Raw genomic sequence first — 21,927 nt, 5'->3', positions numbered from 1 at the left:
AATATTTTTTCAAACAATAAATAAAAGAATAATAAAACAAAGGCTGTAGACTTACAACAGACAACAAAGCATAGTACAGAATGGAGGAAATAAAAACAAGTTTCAAGGTATTTTTTGAAGTTTTATTTACCCCAAAATAATAAGTTCAACTCACTCATTTAATTTTCAACGGACATTCCATTTAGAAATAATTCAAAAACTTACAAGTTCCTCATCCATACTACCAAGCTTCCCTAAGGTAGAGAGATTTAAATATAAATAAATTTTAGGAAAATGCATATTTTATATAAAACTATACGGGGCTCTACACTAGCTGGTAGAAGGACAAAGGTATATTTCCAGAGCTGCTATTTGAATTTCCCAACAAAAGACCCTTTTATACTTTTAAAGCTAGTGAGGCTGGGGGTAAAACAAGCTTTCAGGTAGATGGGTTTTAATATAAGCTCCTTTCAAGCTCATTTACTTCTTAAACAGTTTATATTACCAAGGCTTATGGTTGATTTTCTCCGCTTCTTAATTAACTAAATAAAGAACGGAAACACCGTTTGGTTTTAAATTGAATTGGCGCGGATTTTAAATTGTAACAACATTTTATTTTCACCATGTTGTTAAAAAACCTCAATGTTACTTATTTAATTTATTTTTAATTTATACATTTTTATAAAATATTGCTGGACTTACTTTCTAAAAACAAGTTTGTCACGATTTTCTTTAGCCTTTTGAATATAATTGTTAATATTATATAATAGTCAACATTAACGTGGGTCAAGTAAAATAAAACTCTTTGTGATTTGAATAAAATTTATTTTCTAATTTTATAATGGAATGGCCTCTGAATCGTCTAAATTAACTAATAGAGGTTAAATTACCTGTTCACTGTCAAAAACGGTCCTTGCTACTGTAGTATAGAACGGCTGCAGCTGTTGCTGTCAAAAATGGAGTACAACTTCCAGGCCGAATCTCTTGCTAATTTAGTTAGCAAGAGATTTGGACCTGAAGATATGCTCTTTTTTTGACGGCATAAAACAACTGTAATAACGAACTACCAACGATCATTTTGACATAACCCTGGTAATTTAAACCCTATTAGTTATTTTTCTATTGTTTTATTGATTTTCACTCTTTTTTTAATTATTTTTACAATACTGTTATTTTTGTTCACTTTTTTGACACTTGAGTTTGCCTTAATGGTCTTTTTTCTAATGTAGCAACTAATTTAATTATCATGAAAATGATTATCGTAGATGAAAAAAGCGTTTAAAATGTTTGGTGAAATGTAAAAAAAAAAATATTTTTTACGTATTTTGCAACAATAACAGCAATATTTTAATTTCTTAATCTCATTTTGTAAATTACTCTAACTGCACATTTTGGGGTAGAAGTAGTCTATAGTGGGATTGTTTAGGCTGGTTGGAGCCCTTGCTGGGCCGAATAGCAGAAAACCCTACAAACGTGGTCTGTCCCATCATAGAGAACATCAATGACGACACGTTCGAAGTGACTTGGAGCCATGAACCCCAGGTTGGGGGGTTCAGTTGGAATTTGCAGGTAAAGTATGTATAGTTAGTAGTGGGAGGTGGTACAAGTGTCCTCTGTGCAACAGGCCTAGAAAGTAAAAAAATAATAGTAAAAATAAAAAAATACAAAAAAACACAAAAAAACTTTGTCAGTTAGGATGGCGTGAAGCAATTGTAGTGCAAGAGAGACAGAAAACTTCCCCCACCACTCTTCTACTCTGAAAATTTATATAATATTAAATTAGAGCAATTTTGAAAAGATGACTGTACAAAATAACAAAAGCGATTAATGGTGGAGAAAGATTCTTAAGCACATTCACATTTTGCTCGCCGCTCTAAAGGATTTGATTTTTAAATCTTTAGTTGTGCAGAAACTAGAGGTGAAATATACATATTTTTTGAATTATTATTTTACTATTTTTACCTTTTTAATTGAGACTTCATTCTTTTAATCCTCTGTACAGGGTGTTCAAAAAAGGTGGGGACATAATTTCTGTAATGACTCTTTTCGGTCAAAATATAAGTAAAAATGTTTTTATAACAATTTGCGTTAAAACCATGTATGTTCAAATTTCCAAATACATGTTTGGGCTTGTATTTTTTACCATTGTTTAACAAAGATATTAATTTATTAGTTATTTTTTGTCCTAACTAAGTTTATAAGATATCGTTGAAATCTGCATAAATTATACTAAATGCGATGTATTCTGAAATTTTTTTGTACAATTAACAAATTTTGTGGAATTTAACATCAAATATTTCAAATATCAGCCATTTTTAAACCGTTTGAGAACTTTTATTCATAGTTTGTGCAAAGATAGCTGTTGTAATTTTATTATTCTTAGTTCAGGAAATTTCATTCTCCATGTACTTTAAGTCCCATCCTCATCCAAGGTAAGTCAAACTGATATAATATTTCTGAGTAATTTAAAATAAGATTCATTGGTTGGGATGGTACTGTGCTATTGAAATAATATCCTCATAATTTCAGTTATTACTTCTAGCTCCTACATTGCCAAGTGTTTTTTAAAGACCATAATTATCTATTCAATAAATAAATGTGGATGTTCAAACGTAAACAATATTTAAATATACTGCACTGTTAAATAAAAATAGCAAATCAACCATACCGATCTGCTTTTACTAAACTTTAAAGGTCCTTAGTTCTTGAACAGCCAAACTTCTCAATGCAATTTATTCACTAAAACTTTTACTTTGTACGTTTAAAGTGCTTTAAACTCTCAATTGTCATGCAACAACGATTAGTTTAATCAAAACAGTTTGTCTGGACAAGTTACAAATCAGTTTCAATCGAGCATACAGAGCACAAGTCTATAGTTGAGAAGTTGAAAGGCTTTTACCTTTACTCAGCTCTGCAGTGACCCAGTCTTTCCATTGTGCTGAACAGGAGCTTTAAGTGCCTTTGTTTATAATACTCTCCTTTACGGATTTAATCTTTTACCAGATAATTTCCTCAGTTAAATGCCAGTTCCACTTCAATCTTTTCCAAAAAAAAGAACAGAAACGTTATCTGATTGTTTAAATAGTTTGTTAGTTTAGGAACACAACTTTGTTCGTTTTCGTTTTTATTATTTTATTTTTTACTGAAAATAAAATCTTATAAAATTTTATTGAATAATAGTTGTTGCTGTTTTGTAATAAATCGACAAAGCTTTCTACACTCATTGAAAAAAGAGGAGTTTCCTTACTTCCCGAAACGTAGTTTAGGGCCTAGTCAAAACATTTAGTTCATAAAAAAAACATAAAAAATCATATGAGAAAGTCCATAAACTAAAAGTTGGTATTTCAGTATTAGTTTATAGTCCAAAACACCATTTAGCAATTTAATAAAAATATTTAATCCATAACTAGCTCCACAAGATTAAATAGAATACACAATTATTTTCAACTTGTGAAGTGGTGCACCAGAAAAATATATTGGGTTTCACTGTTCTATGTCACTTACATGGAAGAAGGATCGTAACGTAACATCTAACTTACCGAAGAAAAGAACTTCAGGCAGTTGACTCCAACCAGTTTACAATATAATCAGTTAGATCATTGGTTTTTACTACTTTCTTATTTTTGATTCCATTAGCCTACTTACTTCTGAAGCAGCCCCCTTGTAGGGGCGAAATATTAAATGAATTTGCTATCCACTACCTGAAGTTTTTTTTTTCATCAGTAAGTTAGTTATGTGTCCATCCATTCTTCCATGATGTATTCCTAAGCCTTTTCTTCAAAAACATTGTTTTATGGCACTAACATTTTTTCTGACTGCAGTTCAACTGGCACGCGGTGCCGGAGAGAGAGCGAAAGCGCCACAAGGACCCCGCAGAGCCTGTCCACAGCCCCACCATGGCGGGGGGCCTCTTCAGCATAGACAAGGAGTTCTTCGAGAGGCTCGGCACCTACGACAGCGGCTTCGACATCTGGGGTGGCGAGAATCTCGAACTATCTTTCAAGGTAGGATTTGTCAACAGTTGTAAGTGTACAAGTACAATTTGTCAATGTTAAAAGAAATAAGTTCGCCCTTCAACCATATAAAATTAGTTTGATCTGTGTGTTTTTCCAGGAGTTGTAAGCCTATAGGGCAGATACATGTAACGCTAAAGTTAAACTGGTATTTTCACTATCTTGCCTAAAAAAACATAGTTAGTTTTATGACTTATTGTAAGTAAATACTGTGATACTAACCATAACACTTTTTGTCTATGGGTTCACTCTATCCACATTTTTTTATTAGAATCTTGTTATTTCAGTCTTCTAGAAATTTATTTGCATTATATAAGAAATTTTGTATAATGCCCTTTTGTATCCTTATTAATGCTATTGTGTGATATTTTTATTGCCTATTTAATGGTTTTCAACTAGTCTACTGTGAACTGGTTTGAAGCCGCTCTTGATTGCTGGGCTAAGTAAATGTTCCTGGCTAAAGATCTGGCAGATTTTAGTCAGTATCAAGGGTATCTTTCACCAATAATCCTTTATTCACCTTTTTAAAATACACAATTTATTCTGTTGGTGTTAATTCTAATCTAAACTAATCAGCTGTTTACAATTTGATCATGTAATCAGCTGATCAACATGTAATTCTGTTGGTCGACAAGATGTTACTTGAAGACCAAAAGGCTAAAGTTCTCAGTTCATAATGAGTTGGATCTTTGTGGAAGCTAATGTATCATATCTTACAGACCTGGATGTGTGGAGGAACCCTAGAGATAGTCCCGTGTTCCCACGTCGGTCACATCTTCCGCAAGCGATCGCCGTACAAGTGGAGGACGGGCGTCAACGTGCTCAAGAGAAACTCCATCCGATTGGCCGAGGTGTGGATGGATGAATACGCCAAATACTACTATCAGAGGGTTGGAAATGACCTGGTAAGCTGCTTTTCAGGTTTTGGATTTTTTTGTATTAGGGTGAGATTCCTCAATTAGTCTGTGGATTGAACAAGAAACTACGTGGATTAATTACTTAGGAGATGAGAATGAAGAGTTCAACTTTCTAGATAACGCAAAAAAATTAAAGGGTTAGGACTGATTGCCTATAAGTTCATTTGAGTTTCTCTGTACAAAAATTCCGTTGTCATTGGTAAACAAGCAAACAGTACGGCAGTAAATTAAATCCTTATTGCGTGGACATAAAATATGAGTAGGTGTTTAATTTACCTATACAGTATTTTTCGTTGGGCTGATAAATGAATTATGTATCTGAAAGGGTCACACTCTCTAATGGTATAGTTACTGATGTGATTTTCATACTTTTCAGCAATGAAAATAATTTTCAAATTGAATATTCTGTAATTAACTTTATTTTGATTTTTTAAATTTTTTTCATAATCCAAGCGAACATGATTGTCATCGCAACGTCTTTCTGACATCAGCTGTCTCATATTATATTTAAATTTGTAACCAAACAATCTAAATCTATCCACGATACTATATCTACCATATCTGAACACTTCTGCCGAGCAATGACCTGGTATAGCACTATGGACAGATAATACTTTATTATTTAAAAAAGCGTTAATTTTACCTCGTAGATGTCAAATCTATTTACTTATTTAATACGCAAGCACGATTTTTGTGACAATTACTCCTCCGAAACTACTGAACCGATTGACGTGTTTTTGGTGTCATTGGAAAGAGCGTAACGTGAAGTTGTGCAGGAAACTTTCTTTTTAGGGAAATAATAAGAGAGTGAGGCCCTGAAGCCCTTTAAAGTTTCGTATTTCTCCATAAGATTAACATGGGAACCAAAATTGTTATGAAACTGCAGCTGTTGTCAGAAATTAAAAGTGAGAAGAAGAACATATGTTAATTGTAAAAAGTCAATAAGTTTGCGAATTTAACAGTTTGCTACAAACATTTACTGACTTGCTTGAAATAAAATATTTACTATTTCAATTTGGGTTGGCGTAAGTATTACATTGGAAAAAAACGAGAGAGCCCAGATAATTTTATATACTAAAAAGAAAACTGAATTAACACTGTGCTGCATATCTTAGTAATCATTGAAAGAGCCGATTTGCAAACTATGGAAACATAGGAAAGTCATAGAACACACCCAAGGAGAAGAAATGAAAATAATGTTTTTTTTATAATCATAATTATGGACAACCTAATGCGGCTATGAGTAAGGCTATTTGTAGAAAACAATAAAAAACAAGATCAGCTTTTGAAAAATGATAAGATATTTACAAGAAATGTTGATTATATCGATCTGTTATGTACATCTTGAGTATTTCCATAATCTTTGAGTCGATTTTTTTAGAGTCATCAGAAATTATGACTGTTATTCGATTTATAATAACGCCTGTAGTACTTAGCAATTGCTCGAATTCGAGCAACAGGGACACTAGTTTAACTAAATTACCTATCCAGGGTTAATTTAACAACAACATACAAAGTGCTTTATTGCGTGGAAGTAATTCTCAATCTATTGTGTGGCTGACTAAACTACCGAGCTAAGATTGTCTCTCTCAACTCAACCTGTGTATTGTGTTAATGTTAATGTAAATGTTGATGTTAATGTTACAAGACACAGGCTTAGGGTGACTGCATTAACCAAACTCGACGTGGCTTCGTATTACCAGAGTTTAGCTTCAGCTAACTGCTCACCGAGTAACTTTGTTCCATCACGTTGTCGCCTCTAATGTTACCAACAATCAATTTACCTCGGTTTGCTTTTTGGTTTTTCAAGAGAGTAAACATTAAAATGGTTGATATTTTTGCGAGTTTTGTTTTCAAATGTTCAAGCTGAACTTGTCCAATATTTCAGTGATAGCTAAAAGCACAGCTAAGTTTGGTAGGTATTCATTTGTAAATTTACCCTACGCAATGATAAGAAAGTAATGTACTCCGACTAAAAGAATTAAGAAAATGCATCAACAAAAATATTTAGAAGAACTGTCATTGAAAGTTTGTTTTTAACAAAATAGAAACTGTCACAAAGTACCTACAGTAAACAGACTAAAAACATGTTTGTTACTTGGTCACTTGGTTGAAGCTCTTTAAGTCAAAATTAGCAGAAGAATTTGAAATCGGTAACAAAAATGATTGTAATAAAAGGCAATTCAGATCAGCAACACCAAACTAACCTCACCATCCAACTGCCTTCATTTTACCCTGTATTAGGTCAGAATCCTCTGTAAATTTTATACTTTGTTCTTGCGGTTTAACAGTACTCGGCAAGCTATGACAAAGGACAAATATTCTGCAGTGTTTTAATATAATCCTACCCACTGTTTGTGAAGTTACCTCCAGGTTTCCTTGATAGTTAAACAAACTTTTCATGTTCCAGGGAGACTTTGGTGACGTGAGTGCTCGCAAAGAGCTAAGACGAAAACTAGGCTGCAAGTCCTTCAGGTGGTACCTGGATACTGTGTATCCGGAACTGTTTATCCCTGGGGAGGCTGTGGCATCCGGAGAGGTAGGGATATTGTTACTCATTATTGTGGCACTTCATCGATGATCCGAGCCACAAGTGTCCACGTTCAATCAATGTCACTTATTTCAGAGTTCTGCCTAATACTCTCATTTTGCTTTTCGATGCAACCATTATTTTACTTTCTGTAATTTTTATTTCGAGTTAAGCAGTTTTTAGCACTAGAAAGAATTCTTAGTTTCCATTTATTTTATTGTAACTATAGGTACTTTATAGTTTTTCAATAAAAAATTAGGTAAAACTTGGAGAATGTGTAAAATGTTACACTTTAACATGACTGATGGGTTCACATTTAGTTGATGATGGAAATATTAAGAATCTGTAGTGTTTATTTCGGTTTCATTTTGAAAAATACACAAATTTCATTTTAAGATAGAGTTATATTTTGTTGACCTGCTATTGGTTTTAAAATGTCAATATGAGGATTTAAACTTATTGAAATAAGTACACCTCTCAATGTATGTTATAAGTTTTTTCTAATACAAGTTTTAACTTGTAAACTAACTGGCAAATTCTTAATTAGTGCCTGTAATTAGTTATGATACGGTACAGATATTTTAAGAGATGCAATGTTTGCTTTGAAACTTAATGAGGAGCTTGTCACATGAAACTTTTCCATCAAGAATTTTCTCAACAATATCAAATGACAAAGACCTCATCAGATTCTTTGAGATTTAATTGGTAAGCACAACTAAAAAGTTTGCGGTTTAATAAGATGTTGAGTAAAGGTCACTGACATTTATATTTTCAGGGCAGTTTTTTAGGTGTTTGAGGTTTTTAAAATGTTTTACATCATTACTAAAGCTCTGTTGAAAGACTTTTGTGATATTCATACACACCTCAACTAAGTTTCCCTATCAACTCCTATTCTATCACTCTCTTTTTCGACATATTCCTCTTCATCCCATTCATCCATACCTTCTTCTAAGTTCTCCTTTAAGTATTCTTCCCTCTATCATCTCTATCATATGCCAATTCCAATTTCCTCCCCTCACATTCCCTCCAGATGTTCAAAAAACCTTAATCTTATTTTATTTTCTCTCCTTATAGCTAACCTCATCTATTCCTCTTTTGATCTCTTCATTCCTAATTATATCCTAGTTTCTAGCCCTTAGTAATATAATTTTTTCTCTCAGTACTCTTCCCTTATCATCAACTCTATTTTCCTCCCCACTTTTTCATTTCTTCCCACCAGATTTCCAACTTACCAATGTTGTTTTATATTCTCTTCCTCTTAAACCTCTTCTTTCCCATCGTATTTTTTTTTTTTTTTTTTTTTTTTTTTTTACTATCGTGATGGAAAATGTAAGCAATAAACCTTTGAACAACTCTTAAAGCTATTCTCACCTAACTCTATCCTACATCATTTAATCTTTCTATCCTTCAATACAATTTCTCCAGTTTTATTCAGTTTTAGATTCATTCTTTATCTCCAACTCCATTAGCAAAATCACACGTTAAATCGCCACAGCAACCTAACATGGTTTCCAGCTCTATGGAATTGTTTGCAAACATTTACGCTGTTTTAGGTTCGCAATTTAGGTTACGGAGGGAAAACATGTCTGGATTCTCCGGCTCGCAAGTCAGATCTGCACAAGGCCGTGGGACTCTACCCTTGTCATAAAATGGGCGGAAATCAGGTGTGTCACCAGTGCAGTTTGGTGATGATCAGTCTTATTTGATGTTTGAAATCACGCACGGATAAGAGCGTAAAACTGCTCATTGATCTGTTTTTCATGATAAAAAATAACTTATGTCTCTGGAAAGGACACTCTGTTGGTTTTTATTGCCAGTTATCGTTCTCTCTGGTTTATTTGACCAATGAACATTTTCTTGGACTCCAAACGGATCAAATTTGTGTGTTACGAAACATCAAATAAGACATTTTTGTAATATGTCTAACCTTTTCAGCTTAAGAACCGGAATCTCCAGTGAGCAGAAACATAAGAATTTTGTAATCGCTAGTATTCATATTGTTGAGTTTTCAATAGATCGGAAACATGTGGTCAGGCCAGTGTCTAGATTCTGCGTGTAAGCCGGAAGACATGCACAAACCCCTCGGCCTGTGGCCATGCCACAAACAGGGCGGTAACCAGGTAATGTCCGGTCTAAACGCTTACCGCTTACCGTAGACCACTAACGGTAACAAATACTACCATGTTGGCGTATTAACAGAACTGGTGGAGGAATGTTGCTTTGATGTATGTTTATAGTTTGTCTGTGTCGTCCACTTTGTCAAGTGTGGTTTTGTTCAATTAATTAGCGTATCTAGATGAAATCACCGGGTATAGCCCACACTAGTTTGAATTAGTTAGATTCAGTTAAATATTACAGTAAACTTTAACATCTACTTCAATTAGATATGGTTTATTAACAATGTGAAATTGTAACTTATATTAACTACATACTATTTAGAATCAGTTTTATCATGTCATTTCACTAAAGTTTCCTAGATTGTGTATATTGTTTGCGTTTCATGTTAAATGTAGTTTAACATTCTATTTGTTACTTACCTCATAATAACTAACAATGCTAACCCAAAGATGGTTGAGGATTAGTATAAAGTAATCCCTCTAATATCTATATTTTTTTAGTCAAAATGTATTTTGATCCAAACCAGTCAACTGGAATTAATAAAATGTATTCATGAGCCGCCTTAAAAGTCTGTATGACTCAGCGGAAATTCATCATATTTTAGTTTTATCATACAGAATGTAATTTAAAAATGAAAAGGTCTTTCGATTTAAAGTTAAAGTAAAAAGTAGTTTCAAACATGGGATGACCAGAGCTCTAATTAGCACCTTGGACTGCCGACTTTACGAGCAGTTCTGGAACATGTTTTATTGGTGTGCCAAATCGTAAACCTTGCCATCCTCGTACCCTCTGATGATACTCATTATTGTTTATGACTTGGAGTCACTTTACGATGCATTCCCTACACTGAGACCGTAATTAAATATAAATCAACGGACCAGAACATGTTCTGCATTGAGTAGTGCTAGAACTGGCAATGCTACTTCTTATGTATTAGTATGCCTTGTATCATGATTTAATTGATTTTTAAGCATTATGGCAAAGTCAATCTCCGGTCGTTCTTAACTATGTGATAAAATTGTAAGCTGGGGTTTGAAGCCCTGTCTAAAGTGGTAGATTCACCTGTCGAAAACGTTTTCTATTGACAATTCATAAAAAAAAATACAAATGGGCCTGAAAAGTTCTACAGCATTCAATTTGAAATTATTGTAAAAAATTTTATCTAAAAAGTCTCATTTTCTTGAAATGAGCACAAAATGTATACTAACTCCTTTTGGTCCAATATTATTGTTACTATTTTCATTGATAGTTTTCATTAAGATGTGTACAATGCTGTTAGTGATTGTATTTGAAAACCTTCCTGATTTTGGTTTATGTTTAACATGTTTCTGATTGGTAGTACTGGATGCTGAGCAAAGCTGGCGAGATCCGACGTGATGAAGCGTGTTTGGACTACGCAGGCCAGGACGTGATACTCTACCCATGTCACGGATCCAAGGGAAATCAGTTTTGGCAGTACAAACCTGAGGTGGGTTAGAAAAATTGTCGTAAGTTAGTAGTTATTTAGGTAACGGTAACATCTATGAGCACCCATTGCAAACATGTTGACATAGAAATCAGCTGATCAATCATCTGATTGTGGAAATATCCATTTTCACCTCTCCTGCAATTGTGATTTTCTTGTAGTTGCAACGTTAAAAAAAGAAAATGTAGTCAACTACATCAAAACAAGTTCAGAGAATCCAAATCATTCAATCATATTCAAATCTGTTTATACTAGAATCGGGGCATCACCCTTTAACAATTCTATCTTTTTTGTGGTCACTGCCACAGTAGCAACACACCGTGATAGTTTCACACGTTGTAACATCTACAGTCATATTCAGCTAGTATTGCAACATCTTGATTGTTTCTGCCATGGTAACAACAACTGTAAACACTGTTGCAATATTTAATGAACAGATTTTATATTGCCTAGTCTCATTCAAAATTCAAATCATCTCAAAATGTTTTCCCTGTTTCTTGGTCCTCTTGACATCTTTGTTGACACTATACGAAGTACAAAGAGTTACTCAGCGATGCTCGCACTGAAGCCACTACATTCTCGCTTTGAACGACACTGTACTTAAGAGAGTTTAAAATATTGTGATCTTTATATCAATCAATTAGTCCTACGACACATTTATTCAGCGATTTAGAACTATTAATTTTAACTGTGCTTGTTTTTTTCAGACGAAGCTGATCCAGCACGGCAGCAGCAAAAAGTGTCTAGCGATCACAGACAACAAACAGAAGTTGTTAATGGAAGAGTGCAATCCGTCGTCTGCTCAACAGCATTGGCACTTCGACAACTACGACCCCACCAAGCTCTAATGCAACCAGGACAAATAAACGAACAAAAGCTTCCTAAAATATCGAAAGTTTTAAAAACGTTTTTACTGAAATGTTTGTCGAACAACAGTCCATTGTGCTTACTTTTTATGTAGAAGTATTTATACATGTTTTAAACATTTTGTTAATAAATGTTATTGTTTGTAAAAATTGTTTGAGATTTTCTGTTTCGGAAAGAAATCAAACATCCTGTCAGTTAACAGTGATGTTGTTATAATAAAATTGTTTGCCGCAAAGTCGTTTGATTAGAAAATTTGTTGATAAAGTTTGAGTTGTTTAAATTCCATCTCATACATTCCCACTGAAAGGACTCTGACGTGTTAGTGCCATCGTGTTCAGTGACTCGGACTAAATGTATATTGTTATTGTTTTTTTAGTAAATTTTAAGACTGTATATAAATGTAATGACAAATTTTAAGCTAAGTAGTGTAAATATAGTTACTGTTATTAAATATGTGGATTAATTTCAGTCGCTTTCATTTGTTAGGATTTAAAGTCTTTCAATCCTTTGGGAATTTTATTGGCATATCATTTAATGGCAGAAACAGAAGGGTCGAATGTCTTTTTAGGTTTTTTGAACTGCATATTACATTTTATGTGTTTTTTTTTTATAAAAATTCCTCACCCTTCCAATAAAAATCTTTTGATTTACTTTATCAGGCATGTCAAATGTTTGATTGCTTAGTTTAGTTACCTATAATTTTCAGTTGCTTAAATCTTTTGTAAGTCTGCTTAAAATTATTTTAAGACCCAGTTGTAGTCAAAAGCCATATTGTGTAACTGCCTAATTACTCCTTCATATGTTTTGGTCAATTTTGATTTTTTTCAATATTTACAATAAAAGTGTTTTTTGTATGAACAAATTTTGTCAACCTTTTTTAGAAGACATTTTAATATCAGATATCATATCAGTGTCTTTTTATAACTTCTAGGTATATTTGTGTACTTAAAATTAAGGAATTACCCAAATATCAAGATCAAAGAGGTAAGAAAGTGGTATTCATAAAAATGTTTGGTTCTTTATTAAATTTTCAACAATACCATAAACATATCTTGATTGTTACATTTATTAATTTTTTATGTCTTTCTTATCGAAAAAAAAACCATACTGAACACAAATCGTACATCAAAATAATTCATGTTATGTATATTAGTCTTAGTTGATATGATTTTAGAATAATAGTGGAACTATCTCTCTATTTTCAATGGTATAAATTTGCATAACATGGTTTATTTTGTGTGCTAAAGGCCATTGATATATTTTTAAACATCTTCAAAAGTTGTGCAAAAGCTTTTATTATTTATTTATTATTTAAATGCTCATATTTTAATAAGTCAAGTCTAGATCAAAATAATACTCTTTTATGGTTAGAATTATTTATTTTTTCAATTTATATTTTTAAGAACAAATTAAGTATAGAAAAACAAGTATTTAATAGTCCTTTATAAATTTTATCAATATTTGTGTTGATTGAACGAAAACAATGTTATACTACGAACAGAAATGTAAATCAATACCATAGTTTTGTAACACGATAAAATTGGTGTTACACGAATCAGTAGTTATAATGAGAAATTTAGGGTCAAATTTTAAACTAGAAAGAATTTTTTCTTTGACTTTTTAATTTTGAAATTGATTTGTGATCAGTAGGATATCATGGTTATAGCAGGGTATTTTCATGTACTTAACCTAGACTGTATTTACATATCTTAAGTCTAGAGTACTGAAAAAAAGTTTAATTTTTCTGTGTTTGAAAAACAACGCATAGACTAGTTTGTACTACACAATACATTTCATTTGTTTGCTCAAATTTATAGTATAAGCATTCATGACATTCATTTAGTAACACATTCTTGTTATGACTTTTGTGATACCAGACATTCCATTATTATAGAAAGTTTATCGTTATAAGTTACTTAGTATTTAATACCATTCATTGTTTTAAACAATTGTAGAACATTTTGTGTAAAATATAATATACGTAACGTGAGGTATGTTCAATGAATGACTTCTCTATTGAAAAACTGACAAAACTATATAGTATAATTCAAATTTAATAAAGTTAAATATTTATAACAATCTTAATGTTAATAATTGGGAAGGATAACCATTTTAATTTTAGTTACGGTCTTTTCATATGCCAAGTGTTTTGACTAGACTACGTTTCGGAAAGTCAGTCTTCGGAAAGTCAGTCGTCCTGTTTTCAAGTAATAAGTTTCCTTACCTCCATAAAGGAAGTGTAGTCAAAACAGTTCACATGGAAAAGTCTATAAACTAAAACTAAAATAATTGTTACCAAATTTGTGTGTTCAAAATACCTTACTTAGAAAAAGCTCTTTGTTATACAATTTTTGCTTTGTTGTTGTTTTAAATTTACTTTACTGTAATATCAGAAACACAAATTGCAAATTAAGGAAAATATTTTGGAAATCATTATAAGTTTTACATATAATGTTTTGTTTTTATTTTCAAACCATCCGAACAAACTTGATGCTTATATCGAGTTATCATGAACATAACTTACATTACAAATCATGGATGTATTTACAGTCTTCAAGGAATTTATTGTCTTGTGTCAGTTTAACTTAAGCAAATGGTGCCTTACTGTAGATGTCGATTAATATGTAAAATAAAAATCAGTTGTGTTGGGATGTACAGTACAATTTTGTTGATTGATTTGAACCTGAAGATTTACCAAATTTCTATGTGTAGCATCAATATATTTTGTATTGATTTATCTGCCCCAAAAACCCATGTGGGAAGATTTTTGAAGGTGGTCATGTATAAGATTTGTTGTACCATTGGGTACTGCAGTATGATTTTAATACTCTTTTATTATTCTTTTTTTTCTGTGCTTGTTTCTGTGTGTTAATGAAACTTTACTAGTTTATAGAAAATTTTATTAGTTTCTGGAACGATGCCATAATGTTAAAACATATTTTCAAAGTTAAACAGTATTTTTGACATAGGGAAGTTTGTTGTTTAAACACACACCTTAACCTACATATAGTGGGGGAGCTACGTATATAAAAACTGCAAATTGTGATTAGAAAACCCCTTTTGGTATGAATGTAGGTTATGGTCCGACAACTAAAATAAGATGGGGAGGCATTGCCTAAAGTTGCTATAATCCAAAATGGCGGCCATTTTTCAAAATGGCTGCCCGTATTTTGTGTTTACTTAGTTATTCACTAATAAAAGCTTGAAAATGGCATTAACACTATTAAATATTGGTATAATCTTAATCTGGAGATTCCGGCCTTTAATTTAATACCAAGTTTGTAATACATTACAATTATATCATCTCTATAATCTGAGGCTGAAAATGTACTCGCTTTCAGCCAATTCTGAAGGTCACCAAAAAGCTGTTTATTTAAGAGTTAATTTATTTACCTACGACCGTTTTTTAAAGTAGCCATTTCAGTCCAGTTCTTAGAATTGAAAAGTTTCACTTTACAGCTGTTTACTTTCATATCCGCATAGTTTCATTTCATATACGCATAGTTTTCTCATATCCACACAGGTAACGGACCAATGAGGTTCAAGTATTGAGAGAAAAGAATTAAAATTGTAATGCTTCGAACGTCAACTAATCAGCTGATCAGCTGATCAGTTGACCAATTTAATTGTTGATCTGACTTGTTCATGTTGATACTCGCGTATTCTTAATTAAGTTGGTGGAAGTCCAAAAATAAATGAAATATTTGCCGAATTGTACCTGATACAATATTATTTATGGTAAGAATACTGCTAGCGATGTAATATTTAACGAAGTTTAACAAACACGTAATTACAGGAAATCAGCTGATTATACAACAAGTCGTTGCATCACTTTCAGTGGCAATGACAATACACGAAAACATAACCTCTCTAAAAAGTTATCAGTAGTGATTGTTAGTAATTAAATCCAGATTGATAGTAATTAAAAAACGGTCGTAGGTAAAGTAGTGTACGCAACTCGCGTTAATAGTCTTTACGACACTCGTAGAAGTTTTTAAGGCACTCGCCAAGGCTCGTGAAAATCGTCGAAAATTTTCTACTCGTGTCGTAAAGACTCACTTAACGCAATGGTTGCGTAAACTACTATTACCTACAACGTTTTATTTACAACGTGTTTTTCACATTTGCCTACATCCATTTTGAGACAGAGGGAAAATAAAAATAATGTGAAATTACTGTAAAGAAAGTTTCTTCTTCTTCCTTGAGATATTTTTTTCCCTAAAAATATAAGAGGATAAAAATGTCAACAAAATTATGACACTTTCAATTATTTTTCTCAACCAGGTTAGCAATGCTAAATAGACAAATATTGCCAAACAGCTGATTCTACAGGTCATTGTTGTGTTTATTATTATGTGTCGCCCACGTTCTGAGTGTAGTTTTATTAGGAAAACCTGTACAAATTTGGCCGTCACACCGGGCCTAACATGGTGCCAGTTCAGGGGTTTTTTTCTGATTCGAGTGAATGAAGATTGGACTCTAAAAATGGCGAAGCCGTTACACTTAGTTCCTCAGAGTGACTTGGGTAGATACTAACCAAAAGCTGTTGATCGGACCATTTTTATACTGTGCCAAAAGACAGATAATGATAGTTTGCTTTGTTCTGCAAAAAAATGTAAATGCTTGTAGCACCGGATATGTAACGCTTGTCAAAAACTTCAGAACTTTGATTAAATAAATGGTTTACCCGCCGATATTGATATAGATATAAATGTTTTCAATGAAAATCTGTGTGGAATGAAATTAATCAAAAATACCCCCGCTGTAGCAAACCTGCAGACTAAGCGAATTTCCATTTGCCTGAGTTGATTTTCAATTAAATGTATTTAATTAGCATTAGGTTTTATGAGTACCTAGGCTTGCTGCAACAGGGAGGGTAAAAAAGTGTGTTTTTTTAGTAAAATATTAATTACTTAGTATAAAATAAATACATTAACCAAGTTCGATCAAAATGTATACATAAACAAGCAAACTGAAACATTTTACAATATTCTCCATAAGAATAACATGGGAATTTTAAAAAAACAATTTTTGGAATTTTCTCCGTAACCAATAATTATACAAAACACTTTTTTAAACCAAATTATTTGTTTTTTTAAGCTCCTTAATAAGGTCTGGAGGGAAATTGGGAAATTTTGTGTTTAGAGGGTAAAAAAAACAAACAATTTTTACCCCATAAACCCCCCCGTAAAACCCCGTTCCCAAGGTCCGATCATGCTGGTTCGCGAGAACTCATTCAAGTTCACCCCGCCTTACATCTTCAAACCATATTTCATCAAAATCGGACAAGAAAAAACTCAATTTATAGCGTTCACGGACACAAACACACAAATATATACACACAGGATGGCTGAAAAGTAACTTGCACCCTCCTTAACTTTTCAACCATTTTAGATATTTGAAATCGGTTTGCGGAAACCTTCTTAGATATTAGGAGCCACAATATTTATTGTCAATTTTGAAAATTTTGCCTTTAAGGGTAGCGAGGGTAGGGAGTAGCTCAAAATTTTTAAATGACAAGTATAGTCGAGTTTGGTATCATTTTACGGTCTTGACGAAACATAAACATTGACATAAAGAAAACCAAAATCGGCTCACTAATACCAAAATGGCGCCCTAAAACGTTTCAAATCCAAATAACCATGAGGGTGGCAAAAAAATTAACTTGCATCCTCTTTAACTTTTTAACTATTTGAGATATTTGAAATCGGTTTGCGGCAAATTGTTTGGATATGAAGGACTACAATAATTATGGTCAGTTTTGAAAATTTTTCCTTTAGGGGTAAGGGGTAGATTAAAATTTTCAAATAGCAAGTATTGTCGAGTTTGGTATCATTTTTTAGCTCTTGACAAAACATAACAATTACATAAAGAAAATAGAAATCGGACCATTAATAACAAAACGGCAGCTAAAAATGATTGAGACAATGGTTATTTAAAATAATTTTGAACTGCAATTTTTTTATTAATGGTCCGATTTCTATTTTCTTTATGTAATTGTTATGTTTTGTCAAGACCTAAAAAATGATACCAAACTCGACAATACTTGCTATTTGAAAATTTTGAGCTACTCCCTACCCCCGCTACCCCGAAGAGCAAAAGTTTCAAAACTGACCATAATTATTGTAGTCCTTCTTATCCAAGAAAAGTTGCCGTAAACCGAATTCGTCACTCTCATGGTTATTTGGATTTGAAACGTTTTAGGGCGCATTTTGTTATTAGTGAGCCGATTTTGGTTTTCTTTATGTCAATGTTAATGTCTTGTCAAGACCTGTAAAATGATACCAAACTCGACTATACATGTTATTTGAAAATTTTGAGCTACCCCCTACCCCCACTACCCTTAAGGGTAGAATTTTCAATATTGACCATAATTATTGTAGCCCTTCATATCTAAGAAGGTTGCTGAAAACCGATTTCAAATATCTCAAATGGATGGAAAGTTAAAGGGGGGTGCAAGTTACTTTTTAGCCACCCTGTATATAAAAATTTGAACAAATGGTGTTTTTGGCCTCTGGGGACATTAAAATGAAAAGGTAAATCGGTCCCGGGCCTAGGTCTTATGCCACCTACGGTAATAACTACTTTCCTATAGGCAAATTAGCGAATAATGGTGTTGGTAGAAATATTCTGCAACTTATAAAATATAGCGCTTTTTTTATTTGGTGATACAAATGTTCTGTAAATAAATTTACGTTTGTTACATTATTACTCAACTTATTTACTTAGCTCATACCTAAAAACGTAAAAATTTATCAGAAACACCATTTTGCATGACGTATATCAAAAGAAAATATATACCGGTAAAACCCAAAATACGGGCAGCCATTTTGAAAAATCGGCGCCATTTTGGATTATAGCAACTTTGGTCGGTGCCTCCCCATCTCATTTTCATTGCCTAACCTTAAACTACATTCCCACCAAAGGGCATAGTCTTATCACAATTTGCAGTTTTCTTATGGTTTTTTTACTTTAGCTCCCCCACTAATACTGTACCAAATGTTCTGACAAAGATCTGTCAAACATTGGTAGAAAATTTGGTATGTGCATCAATATCAAACAGTTCAGGTGACTATTCACAAAGAATTACTACACCATTCTTGTAATACATCTGTGAAATCTTCTTGACAGCTTTAAACAATGTTACTCCTGTTTTTACTGCTAAAAACATATGATTGATGTTTAAAATTTGGTTACTTCACATACACAAGCTGCTTTACTCACAATAAGCTATACAAACAATCATTGTGGCATTTTATAGTTAGAGAAGTAAGGTACAGAGGAAATATACTTATACGACCTCTGTGCGCTTTCGGCTCTGGTATGTTGTGCAGGAGATATACATGTGACATGTATATTTCCATGACATGTAATCTTTCAAATTTGGGCAAGAAAGAGCTCAAATGGCAATTACTTTGCAGAAAATTCTATATCACAGTGCATAGGGTATTCCTTCACTGTGAGCCTTGTACATAGGGGTGTTGGACTTCACCTCCTGTGATCTCGGTAATCTTTACTTTACCTACTTTATACTTTGTTCTGAAGTGGGGACCATACGCATGTAGGTATTTTAAGCTAAGTATGAATAGAGATGAGTGTAGGATGAGTATATATCTCCATGGTGGCAAAGACATCAACACCGCTTTCGTGGTCGCAGCCATATCTTGACATTCCCTCCGCGGTCCCGAAGATATTATCACCACCCCCTGTTATCGTTTCAGTTTCTTTACGATCCCTCACAGTATAAATTTTGAATAGCCAAAATTTAGTTACATGTACATGTAGTTACATAAGATGTATGAATTCAACAAAACAACATTTTAGGGTTACTCTTTAAAGACCTAATAAAAATTACCTTCAAAAGTTCCACCCCCAAAAGGAGTGCCATTCCCTCCCCTGGGTACCCCTGAGGACTGTTGAAAAGAAGTAAAATCCCAGATTAGAGTTGCAGCTTAGAAATAATCCAGTAATTCTGTTATATACTTACACTTGAGCAGTTGTACCAACCTTTATTTATTTATTTATTTTTAGGTAGACCTCGCTCTCAGGTATATTTATTGTACAACACTGTTTAACAAGAATCCTCAATCCAAGCCATGCATCCAACAACAAAAGTCAGTTCATTTACCATTAAGCACTATTTAGTAACACAAAACAGCTAGTTGTGGGGACAAAACCGCTCCAGCTAGTTAAAGCACATAATTTATGTCTTCAGTATTTAAATATCCTAAAAACTTACAGTCATTTACCATGGCCCTTAACCTACAGATCTCTTATTGATCTCAAACGTACCACTGTGTTATAGTTGAACTTTCTAAATATTTCCTAGTTTCTAACCCTAAATTTCATTCAAACCTAGATTTTGTATGTATCTGTAAATATTTTTATCCACACATCAGGGTTAGATGATACGACATTTTGAAAGAATTTAATTGACCTTTAAAGTTTCAATATAAAATGTTAATTGCCCTCGGAGCCTTACCTCTCGCAACCTGACATTTACCGGCCACAAGATTGCAGTAAATGTTAGGCATATACCACAGGGCAACATTTTGTTTAGAGTACAGAGATGCCAGCATACCTTGCTAAAACATTCGTTCTTCAGGTTTGCGCTTTTGTCGGCACACAGCTAACAGAATGTAAAGATACACATTTTGGTGACTACTAAGTTGTGCAGATGTTTGATCTGTAAACTATTTTATAACTATTTCCTCGTTCTCTTTGCATTTCATAAAGCTATAAGTAATTTTGTAATTATAATTACTGAAGTTTCCTCCCATACTAAATCTAGCACATCAAGGCAAACTGCACGGCTCTGAATTTCTCCAAGTTGGAATACAAAGAATTACCCATAGTGCCACAAAATAATGGGGATCTCACAGTAATTATTAATCGCTCATTGATCAGTTGCCCAGTTTCACATAGTGGCCTCTGGATTCTAAGCAAGGATATTCAACAAAGGAGAACCTTGGACCCCTCACTCTTCGCCGCAATTGAACAGACCTCTATATCCAAGCATAGACTTGTCATAGGAGTTTCAGTAAATCTATGCCATCAAAATACAATACACACGCTGCAGCAAACCTGCTGATTCGAATTTCCATTTGCCTGATCAGATTTCCACTTAACTATTTCCTGTTGGATTTAATTCCCATTTAAATAACATTAGGCTTACTTAGGTGTGCTGCTACAAGGAATGTCATAAATTAATTGGGGTTTACCATATAGGTAATAAGCCATTAGCGTAGGTTTCATGGTGATACCTAGAACCGGGACCGTTTTACTTTTTCGTTTCCAATATCCGGGGGCCCCCGACATCAAACACTTAAATGTTGAATATGAAAATGTCATGATTAGCTTTTATAATAACTTATTTCTTTACTTATCACTATCTATAATTATGAAAGTATGTACAAATCCATAGAAGTTGGTGACTAAACCAAGATAAATTATTCAACTATTTGAAGTAGGTACATTTATTTATTTGTGTTGGTTCAATCATATTCAAAAACGAAACTAACTTGATAGCGTGTTATTGTTTACATTGTCCTTTTCTATAAGGACGGCCAGATGGAACTACCCCAGAAAAGAGGGGGGCTCTAAATAAGTGTTAGCCTCTGCACGGTCCGAGAAAAGGTACCTCTTGTTGCTCTATGTTATTTCGCCATAACGACAAGAGGTCCCATTTCTAATATTCACTTAATAAAAAGACCTAAGTCCAAAAAATGAATCGAACTGCATTCTAGTGGAAATTTAGAGAACTACAAGAAATTATTACCAATTATCAATTATTTAAGATGGGGACGCCACTGTGTGCGTATTTTAAGCAAAATATTAGCGAAGGATGAGTGTAGGATGTGTAGTGGCGCGATCTTGTAGTCTTATTAGTGACTAAGGCAGTTTAGAAGAACAAAATATCTCACAAATATTGCGGTCCAGACAAGAGGTACTTTTTTTATCTTATGGAGAAATAACTTAGGGCTGATATGAGGTTCGTTTTCTGAAATGTGATTTTTACAACATGCTTCGATAAAACAA

At 33.2% G+C, this 21,927-nt stretch overlaps 1 protein-coding gene across 4 annotated transcripts in view; it reads left to right on the top strand.

Annotated features, from left to right (window-relative positions):
• The window catches only part of LOC129001968 (putative polypeptide N-acetylgalactosaminyltransferase 9), a 405,810-nt gene extending 391,258 nt beyond the window's left edge, over positions 1-14,552 (top strand). For 2 of the 4 annotated variants that reach the window (XM_054429418.1, XM_054429419.1), the window contains 6 exons: positions 3,801-3,983; positions 4,712-4,897; positions 7,320-7,448; positions 8,993-9,103; positions 10,897-11,025; positions 11,730-14,552. In XM_054429418.1, the coding sequence (XP_054285393.1) occupies positions 3,801-3,983; positions 4,712-4,897; positions 7,320-7,448; positions 8,993-9,103; positions 10,897-11,025; positions 11,730-11,870 (879 nt within the window). In that variant the 3' untranslated portion in view covers positions 11,871-14,552. Of the gene's footprint in view, positions 1-1,405; positions 1,549-3,800; positions 3,984-4,711; positions 4,898-7,319; positions 7,449-8,992; positions 9,104-9,454; positions 9,560-10,896; positions 11,026-11,729 lie in introns of all 4 variants that reach the window. The other 2 variants (XM_054429421.1, XM_054429420.1) reach the window with 2 other exon arrangements.
• The last annotated feature ends 7,375 nt before the right edge of the window (positions 14,553-21,927 follow it).

The sequence above is a fragment of the Macrosteles quadrilineatus genome, unplaced genomic scaffold (assembly GCF_028750875.1).
Source record: "Macrosteles quadrilineatus isolate MER2022 unplaced genomic scaffold, UCM_ALF_1.0 Scaffold_9__3_contigs__length_116548681, whole genome shotgun sequence".
Lineage (NCBI taxonomy): Eukaryota > Metazoa > Arthropoda > Insecta > Hemiptera > Cicadellidae > Macrosteles > Macrosteles quadrilineatus.
Note: the sequence above shows the minus strand (reverse complement) of the source record. Positions and strands in the feature narration are given on the sequence as shown.